A 17,098-nucleotide genomic window follows, 5' to 3' on the forward strand; every position below is an offset into this window, starting at 1 on the left:
CTCAGCAATAAAATAAAATTAATGGAAATAAATTAAAACAATGCTTTGTACCTGGATTAATGAGATGATTAGTCCATATTTAATCAAAAAAAAGTGCTTCATGAAAACAATTTTCCCCAAAAAAACAAGTGTATCTGGGGAGGATGAAAGGTATAGTGATTGGTGATCTTACAAGGCATATTCCCCACTTTTGAATCTTTCAAGAAGCTGTAGCTTTTTTTAGCAGTTTCCATTTTGAACTTAGTAAACCTAACTAAGAGCAAAAACAGGTACAATGTATACTGAAGATAGACATATATTAAATGAATTTGAAGTTTTTTTTGTTTTTTTTTTAAGTTTTTGTTGTCATCAAATGCAGACATTATGAGGATATCAGAAACATGGTTTCTGCGTTCAGTCATATTGGGTGCTGAATTTGAATATGGTGAGTGCAATGTGTACAGAAAGGACAGACAGAATTAGAAATTTAAGGCAGTGCACCTAATTGATGTGGAAACAACTAGTGTAATGTTGAGTTCAGTTTGGTGACATAAGCTCAGGGAAAGCAAAAAATGAGAGTAGGAGTTATATTGAACAGCTATACAGACAAATTGAGTCAGTAAATCAGAATGTCTTATAATACAGAATTTTAGTTTTGAGGTATTGAATGTAAATGGATTGGTCACTTACATGGTAGCAGAATATTTCTGGTATTAGATGACCATTTTCTAGACCACTGTTTTAGAGAGGCAATAAAAGAAAGCAAAGCTCTTGATCTCATTATTTCAGGTTAACAAGTTAGTTTTAATCAGAAAGACTATGTATACTTGATTTTGAATCTATTTTCCACTTTGTCTAGCATATCTAGTTTTTGCAATGAGAATTAAATTAACATGATTATACCACTTACCTTTTTCAATCAACATACATGAATACAATTATTATTTATTTATTATTATTGTTTATACATTCATATTTATATAACTCTTTGAATATACCTATATCTTTATATCTTTGTTATTTCATGATTAAAAATTTGAGTAAGATCCAATGAATTGCCGACACACATTTGTCGACATTTATCATGATGGATATTCAGAAAATCTACCGGTTACACTTTGGCTATCCTCTAGGACCAGAATAAGGTGTGGACACCACATTATTTGTAGTTACTGCTTGCACAAAAGGATTATGTGACTGGTTGAATAAAAGGAAAAAAATCAATGACACTTGCTATAACCATGATATAAAGGGAGCCAAAAGACCATGGTGGTGATTGTTACTTTTGTAATGTGAATGTAACTGGATTCTCGGCAAAGAATAAGCATAAGATTTCTGACATAGAAGTTAGTGCTATTGCATCATTTTAATACACAGCAACCTACTAAAGTAGTACATAATTGGCATCATTTAAGTATATCTCATATTGTGAATACCTTCACAATGAGTTGCCATGATATTGCACTACCTCAAATAAGTAACGCTTCACCACTGGAGAAGACTATTGTTATGGTAAGTTATTACATAGCACAGAGCAAAACGGAAGACAGAATAAATAAATGACAAGTTTAATATTAAATTGTAAAACACATATATTAAATACATACAGTACAAATAGCTTTCGGTTGTTATGGTAACCTTCGTCAGTGAAACTGACAGTTTAGGAACATAGAACATAAGGGTGTGTAGTGCTAGCCACGTATAGTGAACTGCGTGATGTAATAGTTAACTGTTTGATGTTGAAGCCTGTGGTTGTGACGTATGCGAACGTTGCCAACGTTTGTCACTCGTGAGAATGGTTGCTTCGATAATAGGGTGGACACGACATCCACTGCTTCTGTTGAATGAAGTATTAGAGCACATGATGTACGACTCCATCCAGACGCGGCGCTGGTAATGGTGGGACCAATCGATAACCATGACATCGCAGTGCGGGTTAACCAGAAGTGCTCGGCAATAGCAGAGTGTTCTATGTCCGCTAAGCAGATGGCTCCTCGTGTTCTGAAACACATTTGCACTAGCAGCTAGTGCAATCATGGCAAGAAATGTGGTAGACTAGTCCACTTTGTAGTAAGGTGGGAACCAGTGTTTTCACTCTAGAGATAAGGGGTTGCAATTTCTTGCACAGGAGCTGTACGCACTTTATCCCATGAGATTTCAGGACTCTAGAAACCTGCTGTGATAGATTTGGGTAGTATGGAATAAAGGCGCTCGTAGTTCCGGTTCCTGAATGTTCCTGTTGGTTGCTATGTGGTCGTGTGTCTTCAGGTCACACCTGTCGAGGGTACTGGTGGGATAGATGCACCTCGCAAGATCTGCCTTGATCTTAGCGATCTTGGTGCAACTCTCATCCACAGAACTAGAGTGGGTCCAGGCACGGGTTAACAAGGTCCATGCAATGTCAAGAAGATGGCTGCGCCTGTGTGCTGATCGATAGTTGGTAAATTGGCCAGCACACACTGGTTTGCGGTAGACAGTTGTCTTCAAGTGCATGTCCTCAATGTCAGACAAGGGTGTATAAGCATGGTAGGATATTGTCCGACTCTGGTTCTATGGTTCAGGCAATGGGATCTGGTACATTCGTAAATGCATGACCCTCCAATTCTTCCATCGCAATGTTTGCCATGACTGAACTAACTGGGGAACCCATGGCTGTGCCATGCACCTGTTGGTAAATGGAGTCATTGAACATAATTGTGCCACCAGTTAAGCACAGTCTGAGGGCAGTGGAGATATCATCTAGTGTTAGTTTGGTCCTGCTGCCAAGGGTCTGGTTGCTATCCAAGAGTTTCTTGGCACATGTGATGATTACGTTGTCAGCCAAAGGAATACTCTTAATTTCAGTTTTATATTTATGGCCAAACAGTTTTCACTATGGCACTGCATGCTGGAATTGTGATTTTCTCGCCAGTGGAGTGGGGTGGCTTGTTTTTTGTGATCATCTCAGCTACTACATAACTTGCTTCTTGAGCTTTAACTGAAATCTTAAACTTCTTAATAAATAACTCTGTTGTTCTGTGTTTCAGCATACCTTTGAAATAATTCAGTTTTTCTTGTTAAATGGTTGTGTTTATTAGAAAAATGTCAATTTATTGGGTACCATTTTTGCATTAGCCAGTTTTTCTCCACAAACTAAACACAAAGCCATAGGACTGCCCTCATAACCACACCACGTAAAGCCCATTTTCAAATACTCCTCACTGTATAAACATATTTTACCTTTTGTAGATTTGGTACTGGTATTGTCCAATGAGAACAAATTTAAAGTGTAAAAATAATGAAAATATAATTGTAACCATTCTTGTGTGTTTTGTAATGAAATTGTCTTAATTAACTTATACCGATATTAGCAGTAGCCGTATTATGAAAACAACATATGCTAGAAAAAACTGAGAACATGTTTGTAATCAGCATGCAAAACTGTTTTAGAAAAGTGTTTTCATTTATGATAAAAAAAATCCATTTTTTTGACCAGTGTTATCATAAATAACTCTTCATTCATTAGGAATCTCTAGATAAAGAAACCACTAGGCAGGAATGATCAAAATTTGTTGATATGAGATATACTGAAAGGTGTAACTGGTGTCAAGGAAAAAAGGGTGGGGATTTTGCTTGCATGAAGATGTCTTTAATTGACTTAATGTTCACTGCATCATGATGCAAATATGCAGCATTTCTCGTATTCTCTGTATCTCGTGAATTCCTCTGACCGTGTGGTCGTCCCAGAATACAAACAGAAAATTTATTTATTATCAGGTTTTTAATTCACTTGGAGGAGAAACCACCTGTCTTTTAGAATGTTTTATTCCTATTTGACAGAAGACAAACTGGATATTTTTGTCAAGCAACTTTCACCAGAGATTGAATAATTGTTATAGTAAGAAGAAAGCCCAAAAATGTCTCCATTGACTCCATCCCATGATTTTCAGACATGGCTCAAAAGGGTAGTCAGAAAAGCCAGCAGCAAAACTGTTAAACAGCTTTTAAAATATTAAGTGAGGTCAACTGATGATGTTAGCAACTACAAATTCTGAGTGGGTAGTATTGAAGGAAGTAATCAAAGAAGCAACTATGCTTTTTATACTAAGAGATCTTGCTCAAGGTTTAGATGGATGTCAAATGAAATGAAGACACTAGTAGCACAGAAGAAAAAAGTATGAGAGAAATAAATCGTCAGGAAACACCCTAGCCTTCTTTGGCTAAGAATGTGAAGAAAATTAGCAAAGAATAGAATTGTTTACTTATTTTAATATTAAAAAGAAAGGGATGAACCTGTTTAGGTTGTTGAAAAACTGAAAAGTATTTTGAGTCTGTATTCATGCATAAAGAAAAGTTTTTAGGAGTGGGGGGGGGAGATTTTTATATAAAACAATTAGCACCAGCACACATGGGCTGCAATAATGCACAACTTTTTAAAAAAATGCCACTTTTTGGTAACATCAAAAATCAGTTCAAGCTAAAATTATCAGATTATTTTATGGTTAAATGGAATAAATGCCAGCTTCAAAATTAGGTAAACCAGCATCTTAATAATCTAATTAAGTATTACAGACCTGAAAGAAGCTGCTTTCAAGTTTCTACCAAGTTGTTGGTAGTATTAACTCAAAAATTATATTTCTTTGCAATGTGTTAGTATTGCAGCCCATGTGCAAAATAACCTTTATTTACAGGAAACTAATAACATTTGCTGCTGAAACATTTAGCCTTTATAACAGCCCCTAGTCTCCATGAAACACGCTTCCCCCCATGTTCATTTACTAACTAGCTCTTTGGTTTAGCTGCTCTCTTATTGGGACATGCTTCTTTATAGTTTGAACACGTTAAAAAGCAAATGTTATTCTAGTTAAAAATCAGTCATAAAATTGTATTTTATGTCCTAAACTATATTGTGGAAGCCTGCAAAATTGGGAGAATCAGTTTTTCCATTCAGTTATATTTCATTTCTCTGACCTACTGTCAAGTACTATCTGTTTAGTGGTTTGATTTTAAGTAGGATGGCATTTTCTGACTTCTTAGTATAAGTGGTTTTCTCCTTTTGGGATTAATTTATACATTAAGTGACTAAAATTTGCATATGGGATTTTGTGTACAGTGTTTTTCACCTTTATTCAATATTGTAGACTAATTTTTTTTAATAAGCAAAAAAATATAATAAATAAATAAAATAAATGTTAGAAAGACTTCATATAGGTTAACCAGCGAAATACGTTACAAGTTGCTTTTTATGTACAGGTTAGTGTAATTACGTCATTTCTGTATGCAGCTGACAATTAAGTGGTTAAAATTGGCATTATTTAAATACATCTCATATTGTGAATACCTTCTCAACGAGTTACCTTGATATTGTACTACCTTGAATAAATAATGCTTCCCCATAGGAGAATATTGTTATTTATTCTCGGCGGATACCACCACCCATGCGGCACCATTTCTGAGCTTATTGGCTCCTTGGGTGGGTAGGTGCCCTGGTGTTGCAATGATAACAACCCAGTTGCAAAGTATAACTCCACAATATGAGAGATGCCTAATTAATGTAAAGTAATTTAAATTACAATGCAAATTTAGGACTCTAGCCTCAGGTTGTGAGAAGTTAACTTACATACAAGTTACTGTAATTACATCATGTCTGCATGCAGTTAACTACTAAGTAGTTAAAATTGGCATCATTTAAGTATATCTCATTTTGTGAATGCCTTCACAACAAGTTACCTTGATATTGCACTACCTTGAATAAATAAATGGCATCCGCCGAGAATAAATAACAATAGTCTTCTCCTATGGTGAAGCGTTATATGAATAAATAAATTATCTGCCTAGAATAAATAACGGTATTCTTCTTCTGTGGTGAAGCATTATTTATTCGAGGTAGTGCAACATCATGGTAACTTATGAAGGTATTCACAATATGAGATATATATACACTATAAAATATCTGTGTAAATATACCATAGTGAACTCATAATGAAAAATTACATAAGTAGTGTAAAGACATAGATTTGATTATCTCATATTGTGACTGCCTTCACAGTGAGTTACCATGTGTAGCATACCTCTAATTGATCTATTATTGTTCTTTATACTACAATTTTTTTCTGTGATATTTCATTCTGTACACTTATCTCTTTTTTTAATCTTTAATTAACTGCCTTGTTGAATTGTTCTATTTATACCAGTTAGTTCACTAAATTTCATTTTTATATTATCATTGTATTCAATTAAGTTTTCATTTAAAGGTGGAACTAAAATTCACTGCCCCACCAAAGCCCGGAATATATACTTATTCTGTAATCGTACGCAGTGATTCCTATATAGATTTTGATATTACAAAGCCAATCAAGGTAAGTAATAAGTAAGGATATGTTAGAAGTATAAATTATGAAATAAAGACTGTTTAAAATTAATAACTTATTCTTAAAATACTTCCAGTAAATATACTGAAAGTTGACACATGCATATAGAATCAATGCTTTTGATTTGTGTGTGTATATATATAGTAGAGCATCAATAATCTGAACAAGCCAGCATTTATTTATTTTTTTTATGCTGGTGCCATAAAATAATTATAGTAAGCGCCAGGTATTGTGATCACCTTGGCGAATTAAATTTTGATTTTATTAAACGGCAATTCTAATAAGCGAAAATCGGAGGAATATTTTCCACAGGCTATAAAAATGAAGATATAAAGCACAAATTTACCTTTTTTTTTTTTTTTTTTTTTTTTTTTTCTTACCAATTAACAAAATTAAATGATACTTGAAAATCAGGAAAATATTAGCACAGGTTAGTAAAATAAAAATAAATTTACGCTTAAGTGCATAGCTTAATTAATATACATACAGTACTAACTAAACAACACTTTGTAATCTGATATTTCTGTTCACTAATCTTTTTCGGGGGATTTTGAAAGCTAAAACAGTAAAAAATGATAAGCGTCAATCAATAACAAAGAACATGGGCATGCATAAATTGCATCTAACACGATACTCACAAGTGAGATATAGAGTAAAAAGATTCTGAACACAGTTTTTACGCAGTTTTATTTTACCGCACTGTAGTTTCCTTCGTCTTTTAAAAGGAAGGAGAAATTTTCGACACAATAAATAGCTCATCACCTACGGCCACATCCGGTGATGATGGGATTCCTCAGTTTCTGCTGAAATGCCCCAGTACATTTGTTGTTGATCCTATCCTGTCATTATTTAACAAGATCCTTTATCAAAAAATTTTCCCTCCTATGTGGCATGCTACTTAGTAAGACCACTGCAGCCGATACGCTCTGCTTCTCAGCCCAGTCACTTCCATCCAATTTCTTCTGCATCAAGCCTATTAAAGCCCTTTGAGAAATCTCTTCTGAGAGTGTTAATCACCCAAATTATGCCACAACAGCTATTGCAGATCGACTATGCTACCTGGTCAAGATCCACCACCACAAATTTAGTCACCACCACTAGCAAAGATCCTTGAGGCATTTGAGCACTGTTTGGAAATCACCATTACGTATATCAACCTCCAAGCAGCATTTGATTCTATATTGGTTCACACGTTGGCAAGGCTACCATGTGAATATTACCTCATTGGTGGAGACTTGCTCTGGTGTATTTAGACAACGCTTGAGAACAGGACTGTAATTGTTTGGAATGGCAATTTGCACTACACCAGGACTATTACAGCTGGCGTCCCATAAGGCAAGGTCCTGTCTGGAATCGTGTTCTCTTGCCATTCTTGACTGGCCAAACTGATGTCATCACCTTTGTTGATGACATAAAATTGTTCACTCCCATCTACCCTGGAGACCCTGCTGACTACATCAATGCATTAATCCTTCAGGAACCTTGAGGCCTTCCTCCCTGGTTTCGGTCTTCATATCAATTCTGAGAAGTCGAGCTGACTTTCTTGCTCAAATGGAACCCAACAATAGTGCAACCCATTTCAAGAAGATCCGCGATTTCTGCTGTCCAACAATATACTGATCTGGGCATTATTTTTGACCAAAAGCTCTCCTTTCTACCACACATAGACCACCTGCAAATAAAGTTCTGTTGACCTTGGTGGTTGCTTAAACAACAACTTATGCACTTCCATGACCAGGCTGTTGGTTGTAGATACATTAAGACATGCACATCTGGTCATACTCTATGGCGCTGAAGTCTGGACTTCAACTGCTACGATGCATCTTAGATGGATTTTCGTGGAGGAATTCTGCTATTGAAGTGGGCCATATGGAAATTTCAGCTTCCCCCTGCACCAAGGACCACCCAGATGGCGGCAGCTATCAGCATCAGATGTCTTCCTGCGATCATTCACGAGAGAAGACTCATCTTTGCCGTCAAAATGATGGTTGACATTATTTCTGAACCAGACTTCTGGGATAACTGTGGATGAAGGATCCTGGTCCCAAGCCTTAGGGCCAATCCAAACCTTCAGGCGACGCCAAACCAGTTAAAATTATCCGATCGGTTCTTGCCTGTGCAAATGCTGCAGTACATACATTCCTTGGATGACAACCTTTACAAGTTCACAGTCGATAAGAAATATAGGCAGAATGTACTCCCATCGACTTCCTTCTCGGGACCACGTCAGAGGACATTAGAACCTGCTGCCGAGGACCTGTCCATCACTCCGGTGTTCAAACCTTTCTTTTGTCGTAATGTTGGTTTTTTTTTTTTTTTTTTTTATCTTTTTCATCTTTGTTTATTATGTTGTGTTATTCCTTTTATATGAAACCCCAGCTTATAGCTGTGAAGGGAGTTGTGTACAGCAATGTGCCTTCTGTATACAATAAAGAATTCTTCTTTCAAAGGGAGAAAGTGGGTCTTCGTTAGCAAAATTTTATGAGGTTGGAAAGTTGACTGTAACACACCTTAAAAACAACAAGGAAAAATTTTTAAAGTTTGCACTGAAACTTGATTCAGATGATGATACCAAAAAAAAAAAACCATGAGAACAACTAATGACCTGTACCACAAATAAACAGCATCGAAGATGCTGTTTATTTGTGGTACGGGTCATTAGTTGTTCTCATGTGGTATGGGTACATGTGGTACGGGTCATTAGTTGTTCAACAAATAAACAGCATCGAAGATGCTGTTTATTTGTGGTTCACACAGAGGTGAAGTTTAGAAGAACCCATTTCCAGACGTTTGTTGTGTGAAAAAGCAGTGGATTTTAACAAAAATATTAGGCGGTCCCTCAGATTTTAAAGCCAGTGTTTTTATTTATATATATAAATAAAAACACTGGCTATATATATATATAATGATAAAATTAGAAGTAATTAATAAAAAATACAAAAATATGGAGAAGTAAATAACACAAGGTGCCGAGCCTAATAGGGGAGTAGAGAATGAGAAATTAAAAGAATGTTAAGAACCTAAAAAAAAAAAAAAAAAAATTATATAGAATTACAGGCTGAATTAACAAGCCAGTCATATGTACATGAGCTGAAAGAGAAAGAAAAAATTAATCTCATGTACCAAAACAGTGTTTCTATGCAAACTTATGTTTGGAGGAAAGATTAAAATATGACAACAAAAAAAAAGGGGGGGGGAGTAAAAAATAAAACCTCCATAAACATAAGGTGGCTACCTCTCTTGCCAAACTGCATTTGAAATAACCATTTTTAATTCTGGAACTGTAATTGTTTATTCAATCACAGAGCTAACCATATACATCAGAAATCACAAAATTCCCCATTATAGAAAAGCTTGCTTATTAAAAAAACAGACTTTTTTAAACAATTGATGTGTAATTCATATTATTTTAAATTCACATAGTACCAAATAATTTGAGACAGAGAGGCTGAATGTCAGTTATGGTTCCAACGATTTCACAAATATTAATAGGCAACACATTATCACTTTGCAGTAACAGTGAGTTTTGTTCTTTTCATTAAATTTTTATTGAGGCTGCCTTTAATGGCATTTTATTGTATTTTTGATTAGTTAAAGTATTAATTTTTGTTTTACAAAGATTAAATAGGCTTAGTGGTGTTCGTTAACATATTTTTAAATTTAGCTAGTGAATTTGTAAGTTATAACTCGCTACTTGTACCAGGGTTTTGGCTGGAACATCGTGGCATAACCAGTAGAGCAGAAGAGTAGTAGGGTTTTAATTGTAATAAGCATTTTGAATGTTTTAATCATTTTTTGGGCACATATCTTTTTTATTTAGCTAAGGATATAGTGAATTTGTAAGTTACAACTCGCTACTTGTACCAGATTTTGGCTTAAATTAGAGTATAGCGTATATCTTGAACTTGATAGCTAAAGTATAAGGTAAAACTACTTATAAGGTAAAAGCGGAATACTTATTACTGCATTAGCTTAGCTTAGTATAGTATTGTATAGTCGAGTATAGTAAATTAATCGATTAAATTAAGTAACCTTATTAATTTCATTATTAATTGATTTCATCATATTTAACGGAAATCATGCTTCAGACTAGAGCAGCAAAGCAACGTGCACAAAGTAGCGGTAGTGCTGTGGCTTGGGGGGAGAACCAAAGGGACAATTCTCTAATGCATCACAGCCTAAAAAAATGTGCAACTTGTGAAATGTTTGCAGACCTATCTGGAACAGGACATGATCTAGCTGAGGAGGATGTCTTTGTGTGTGTGCTATGTGCACAGAGTATCAAGAAATTAGATGTCAACTCGGCATTCTGATGGGCTTCTATGAGAGTTTGAAGACTAGGGCAGATGCCCTTGAAGGAACTGAAATGGGGGGGGGGAATCAAACTCTCAGCTGCCCAACTCAATGCCAGAGCTCACTCTTATGCATCAGGCAACACAGCGGCAACCTTCAGGGCAGAATGCACTGGTCCCACATGAGCTAGTTACTGTTGGTGACTCAATTGTCAGGTAGATGGGAAATATATTGTGCAAAAAAGATAGGTGGAATAGGACCAGGGGCAAAAGTTGATGACATTGTTGAGCAGATATCATCTTTTAAGGGCACAAAGGGTGATATTGTTGTGCACCTTGACACTAATGACATTAAGAGTAGGAGATCTGTGGCCTTACTTAACAAGTACAGGTCACTGTTGAAAAAAAAGTCGCAAGTTAGGATTAAATTTGAAAGGGTCCACAATTCTGGAACTGTAATTGCGGACCCTTTAACAGGACAGATTGTTTCTACCGGGATGTGATACACTTAAATAAAAAGGGTGCAAGAATATTTGTTGATGCTGTTGAGGCAGTGCTAAATGGGTCGGAAAACTGCTAGCTTTGGGGCGGATTCATAGACTAATAGATTAACAGTAGCCGCAGGTAGAGGTGAAAGTGATTCTTGCACAGCTTCTATTGGAATGAGCAGCAGCCTGGAAAGTGAGGTACTGGGGATTTCAAGAGCTGCTGGGAGTCATGAAACAAGTAAATACATTGTTTTTTGTTAGGGTAACTAAGAATAAGAACAGGTGCATGTATACTTGCAAGTACACCAATGACAGGAGTATAGTAAATAAACTTGAATTTGAGGTGCTGGTGAAGATATCAAAGGCTGATGTTGGGATATCAGAGACATGGTGTCACGGAGAGATAAGGAATGCAGAATTGGAATTTGGGGAGTACAGTATGTACAGAAAGGATAGAAAGGGAGGAGCAGTGTTGCTGTTAGTTAAGAAACACAAAATCTAAGGAAGTGCATCCTGGTGACATTAAGCACTGGGAAAACCAGATTGAGATTAGGAATGTGTTATAGGCTTAATGACTGATGAGTACAATGAACAAAGAAATAGAGTAGGCCAGTAAATCAGATTGTCTTATAATGGGGGATTTTAACTTCTCATATATAGACTGGAACTTGTGGGTTGATCACTCACATGCTAGCAAGACTTTTGTGGATTTATTGGATGATTATTTTCTACAGCAGCATGTTCGAGAGGCAACCAGAGGAAGTAATACTCTTGATCTGATAATCAGATCAACACTGATTCTTCATGCATTAAAAATCTGCATATATAGGTGGCAGTGATCACAATGTGGGATTTGCTTCAAGATGCAACTACCATCAGGAGTTAAAGGGAAGGTTGTTTTGCTTTCGTAAAGGTGACTACAGTGGTCTTGGAGATTTTTTTAAATTCTATACAGTGGGACCAACTGATGATGTTACCAACAGCAAATCCTAAATGGGAATCATTCCAGGAATTAATCTTGGAAGCTACTAGGCTTTTCATACCAATTAAGAAATACTGCTCAAGGTTTAGGCCTAAATGGATGTCAGACTACCTAGCAAGACTTGTGGCAGAGAAGAAAAATGCACGGGATGCATATAAATTATCAGGAGATATAGATGCCTATGGTTGATATAAGGTAGTCTGTAATCAAGTCACAAAGGACATTAGGCAAACAAAGGCAGATTACAAGAAATCTTTGGCAAACGATTCAAAGAAAAACAGTAAAGTCTTCTTTACTTTTGTAAACTCTGGAAGGAAGGGGATGAATCAGATTGGTCCACTTGACATCAATGTTATGATTGTTGATGCACCTGCTGGGGTAGATGACAAACTGAATGAGTATTTTGCATCTGTATTCACACATGAGGAGTTATTCGGGGGGGGGGGGGGGGGGTGAATGCCAGAAGTTTATCAAACTTTGCCAGTGAGCTATCAGTGATTTTGTAATAACTGACAGCAAAGTGGAGGAGAAATTGTTGAAATTGAACATAAAGGATCGTGTTGTGGATGGGATCTATCCAGTTATATTAAAGGAAGCAGCAAAGAAAGTTAGCAAACCCTTAGCCATAATTATGACAGCTTCCTTGAACTCAGGGGAAGGTCTCTGTGGACTGGAGATATGCAAATGTGTCCCCAATTCACAAAGGGTAACATGAGTAATTACAGACTTGTTAGTTTAACTTCTGTTCCAGGGGAAATTTATGGAGACTATGGTAAAGGAAGCAATGCAGGATCATCTAGACAAGACTGTTATTCTATTCGTGGACTAATGTTATTAGTGGAACCCCCCAGGGTTCAGTGTTGGGCCCATTGTTGTTTTCTGTATTTATCAATGATATTGAAGGTATATCAGGGTTAATGTCTAAATTTGCCGACAATACGAAGGTTGGCAGGGTTGTTAACGACTATATGATAGTATGTTACTGTAATAGGATCTGGTAAAGTTGAGCACATGGGCTGAGAGGTGGCAACTGAATTTTAACATTGCAGTAACCCCACAGTAACATATCAACTGGGTGGTACAACATTCAAGGTTGTGGAGAACGGAAAGGACCTGGGGGTAATTGTGCAGTCAAATATGAAGTTTTCTGAGCAGTGGAGATAGGCTGTAAGAGTAGCTCATGGTGTCTTGTCAGTGATATACAGGAATTTTGCTAGCAGGGATAAGGTGATTGTCTCCTTGTGTAAGGCAATGGTCAGGCCACACCTTGAGTACTATATACAAATCTGGAGGCCTCATTGTAGGAAGGCTGTTGAGCTGCTGGAACGAGTTGGTGAGTGGAACAAAGCTTTGCTGCTGGGCGCCTCCGTAGCCAGGTGGGAAGGAGCAGCAGTGCGTAGCACATGCTTCTTGATTAGACCGGGGTTCGAGCCCGTCACCACCAAATACGGAGTATGCGGAAAGGTCAAGGAATGACCACCGCATATCCCGGAGCAATATGGCCTTAGTTGCTAATGCTCCTAAAAAAACCAAATAACAAACAAACAAACAAACAAAGCTTTGCTGTTGCCAAGAAAGGCTTACGTTCTGCAAATTGCAGCTTCTGGAGACTAGGTTATCTAATTGAGGTGTATAAGGGCTTGAATGGTTTGAGCAAGCTCAGTGCTGAAGGAATTCTTCCTCTTGCTCAGATTACTCACCTGAGGGGTAGCCAAGCATTCTGGTCTCTTGCCAAAGCTATTGGCCGCAACTTTTGTCCATCTCTGCTCCCACCTCTGTCCAAACCTGATGGTTCTGTTGTCACTTCAGCCAAGGATAAAGCTGACCTGCTAGCATCCAATTTTTCTTCCAGCTCATGTATTAATGATCTTGGTAAAACACCTCCCACCATTTCTAACACACTCCATTCAATGCCTTCTGTGGTCTTCCGTCAAAAGGATATCAGAAGGATTTTGATGAATCTTGATGCTAAGAAAGCTCCAGGTCCTCATGGTATTTCTCCACTTGTTCTCAAAACCTGTGCTCCCGAACTTACTCCTATTCTTTGCCGCCTTTTTTCACTTTCTTATTCCAAAGGTGTTTTTCCTTCTGCTTGGAAATTTGCTCATATCCAGCCAGTTCCTAAAAAGGGTGACAAATCCCTCCCATCCAATTATCGTCCCATTGCAATTACTTCTACTCTTTCTAAAGTAATGGAGAAATCAATTAACCGGCAACTCTTAAACTACCTAGAAACCTTCCGTCTGATCAACGATCGCCAGTATGGATTCCGTCAGTGTCGATCCACTGGTGATATTCTGGCTTATGTTACCCATTTATGGACTAATTCAATGGAAAGGTTCGGTGAAACACAAGTAGTTGCTCTTGACATCTCAAAGGCTTTTGATCGTGTTTGGCATAAAGGTCTTCTAAACAAGCTTCCATCTTATGGTTTGCCAACTGTTTTTAGTATTTGGTTATCCAGTTTTCTCTCTGATCGCTCACTGAGGGTGATGGTAGATGGCTCTCTGTCTTCTAACTTCTCCACTAATGCCGGTGTCCCCCAAGGTTCAGTTCTTTCCCCCACTCTTTTCCTCTTGTATATCAATGACCTTCTTCCATTGACTGGAAATCCTATCCATAGTTTTGCCGATGATAGCACATTGCATTCAACTTTCCATTTTGAGAAACCTTGTCCTGCTCAATCAGCTTCAAGTTTTCGAAAATCTGCTGCCAATTCCTTAAATGCCGATCTTCAGGTAATTCTCCAGTGGGGCAAAGACAACTTAGTTGATTTCAACCCTTCTAAAACTCAGTCTTGTCTTATATCTCGCAAAAAGGATTCTTCTGCTCCTATGCTTATCTTTAGTGACACTCCGATTTCTAGGCAAAATGATATATCTCTTTTGGGGATTACCCTGACTTCTAATCTCTCTTGGCACAAGCACATTACAGATATTGCTTCCTCTGCATCTAAAAAACTTGGTTTTCTCTTTCGCTCTCGGCGTTACTTTTCTTCCAAACAGCTGCTCACTCTGTATAAATCGCAAATCCGCCCTGCCATGGAATATTGTTCCCACATCTGGTGTGGTGCCCCCAAAACCTCTCTCAGGCTTCTTGATTCCATTCAGAAGAGGGCAGTTAGGTTAATTAATGATTCATCTCTAACAGAGTCTCTCCACTCGCTTTCTCATAGACGTACTGTTTCTGCTGCATGCCTCTTCTACAGATACTTCCATGGGCACTGTTCTTCTGAATTGGCTTCTATAATTCCCGCTCTCTCTTTGAAAACAGTCTGAACACATGCCGCCACCAGTCAACATCCATTTACTGTCCAGCTTCAAACCCACAGAACCAACTTTTCATCTTCCTCATTTATTCATTCAACTGCCGTTTTCTGGAACAACCTTCCTTCATACGTATTTCCTGAAAATTACAATCTACAGAAGTTCAAGTCCAATGTCAACAAATATCTTCTTTCGTCTTTTCAACCTCCAACCCAAGCACTGTACTAAGTACTATAGGTTCTAATACCTCTCGTGTTTGGGGTTCTCATAAAAAAAAATAAAATAAATTCAAATTGAGGAAAGACAATTGTAGAATAAATGTGCAGAAATTTGCCTTTAGCCAGCGGGTGGTTGATAGCTAGAACAAACTTCCATCTGTTGTAGTGAAGGTCAACAACTTAAATAAGTTCAAGGCAGAACTAGACAAACGTATGGAGAGTGAATGGATGTGTGAAGTTTTTTTTTCCTTCTCTCTCTCTCTCTTTGCTGATTCTATATAAGCTTGCTTTCTTGCATCATATGCCTCTGCTAATGCTATTATGTTGATAATTAACTGCTTCATTTTAAGAATTTCTGTGGCCCTAAAAGAACATAAAAAATAACTAATAATTGTGATTATTTGTTAATGTGTGACATTAGCAAGAACTAAAAATTTGTGCTGTTTACAACTACTGTATTTATAAAATACAGTAGTATTATTAATATTAGTAGTGATAAATGATGGAAGGAAGAAAACTTATACAGCATCAGCCAAAAAAATAAAACTACCCGCAGCTGCTGATTTTCTCTGTTAACACCACTCTTCATGGTTTTTGATGAATAATAATAATGTTACTCAGTTTTTTATACTTATTTTAGAAATGTTTTTCTTTTTTTTTTTTTTTGCATACCATTTTTCACAAGTCACTTAGGTTCACATCACAAGTTGTATTATTGAATGTATTCAGTTGGGAGTAAATGTTAATTTAGTTCATTTGTAAACTGAATCTTCACACGGTTAATAACACTGCCTTCATTCATTTATTTCTTGACCTTGAGAGCTCCATGATGCAGTGTGAGCTCAGTTTATTTTTGAAGTTGTTGTATCAGGCATGTGCTGAAAAGTGAGTAGAATGTATCTGTGGAAGTTATGTAGTCCTCAAGCAAAGGCAAGGCTGCATAAACCTGTGTTGATGCATTGAGATTGTGGAAAAATGGTACAAAGAAAGTTATGCCAATTGCAGTTCCCATGATTTGACAGGTGCCTACAAACCACTGTGATGACTGTGACGACTTTTGGTTATTTAATGTAGTAGTAGTAGTAGTAGCAGTGGCATTTGATGCAAGAAAGCAAGTGTATGAGCTTATGCAGCATCAGCCAAAAAAAAAAAAAAAAATCACACCATTGCCTCCAAATGCCTGTCCAGTTCCTCCTTAAATTTATTCAACCTATCAACTTCCACGACGACAGATGGAAGTTTGTTCCAGCAATTAACCACCCGCTGGCTAAAGGCAAATTTCCGCACATCTAATCTACATCTCTCTTTTCTTAATTTGAATTTATGCCCCTTTAGGTTCATAATCTGAACAAGTGGAAGGATCTCATCACAATTCAGCGTGCTGAGCCCATTCAAGGCTTTATACACAATCAGATGACCGCACAGGTGCCTAGTCTCCAGCCACTGCAATTTGCAGAACTTAAGCCTCTTCATCCCTTCATTCCCCTCACCAATCTTGTTGCCCTTCTCTGTACACGCTCAAG

General features: G+C 37.1%; 1 protein-coding gene across 1 annotated transcript in view; it reads left to right on the plus strand.

Moving 5' to 3' along the window:
• The window catches only part of Sec63 (translocation protein Sec63), a 237,335-nt gene that overhangs the window by 210,216 nt on the left and 10,021 nt on the right, over positions 1 to 17,098 (plus strand). The window contains exon 18 of the mRNA XM_090379377.1: positions 6,213 to 6,317. Within this exon, the coding sequence (XP_090235503.1) occupies positions 6,213 to 6,317 (105 nt within the window). The remainder of the gene's footprint in view (positions 1 to 6,212; positions 6,318 to 17,098) is intronic.

Source organism: Mastigoproctus giganteus, chromosome 8 (assembly GCF_048544385.1).
Source record: "Mastigoproctus giganteus isolate SK-2022 chromosome 8, ASM4854438v1, whole genome shotgun sequence".
NCBI classification, from domain to species: Eukaryota; Metazoa; Arthropoda; class Arachnida; order Uropygi; family Thelyphonidae; genus Mastigoproctus; species Mastigoproctus giganteus.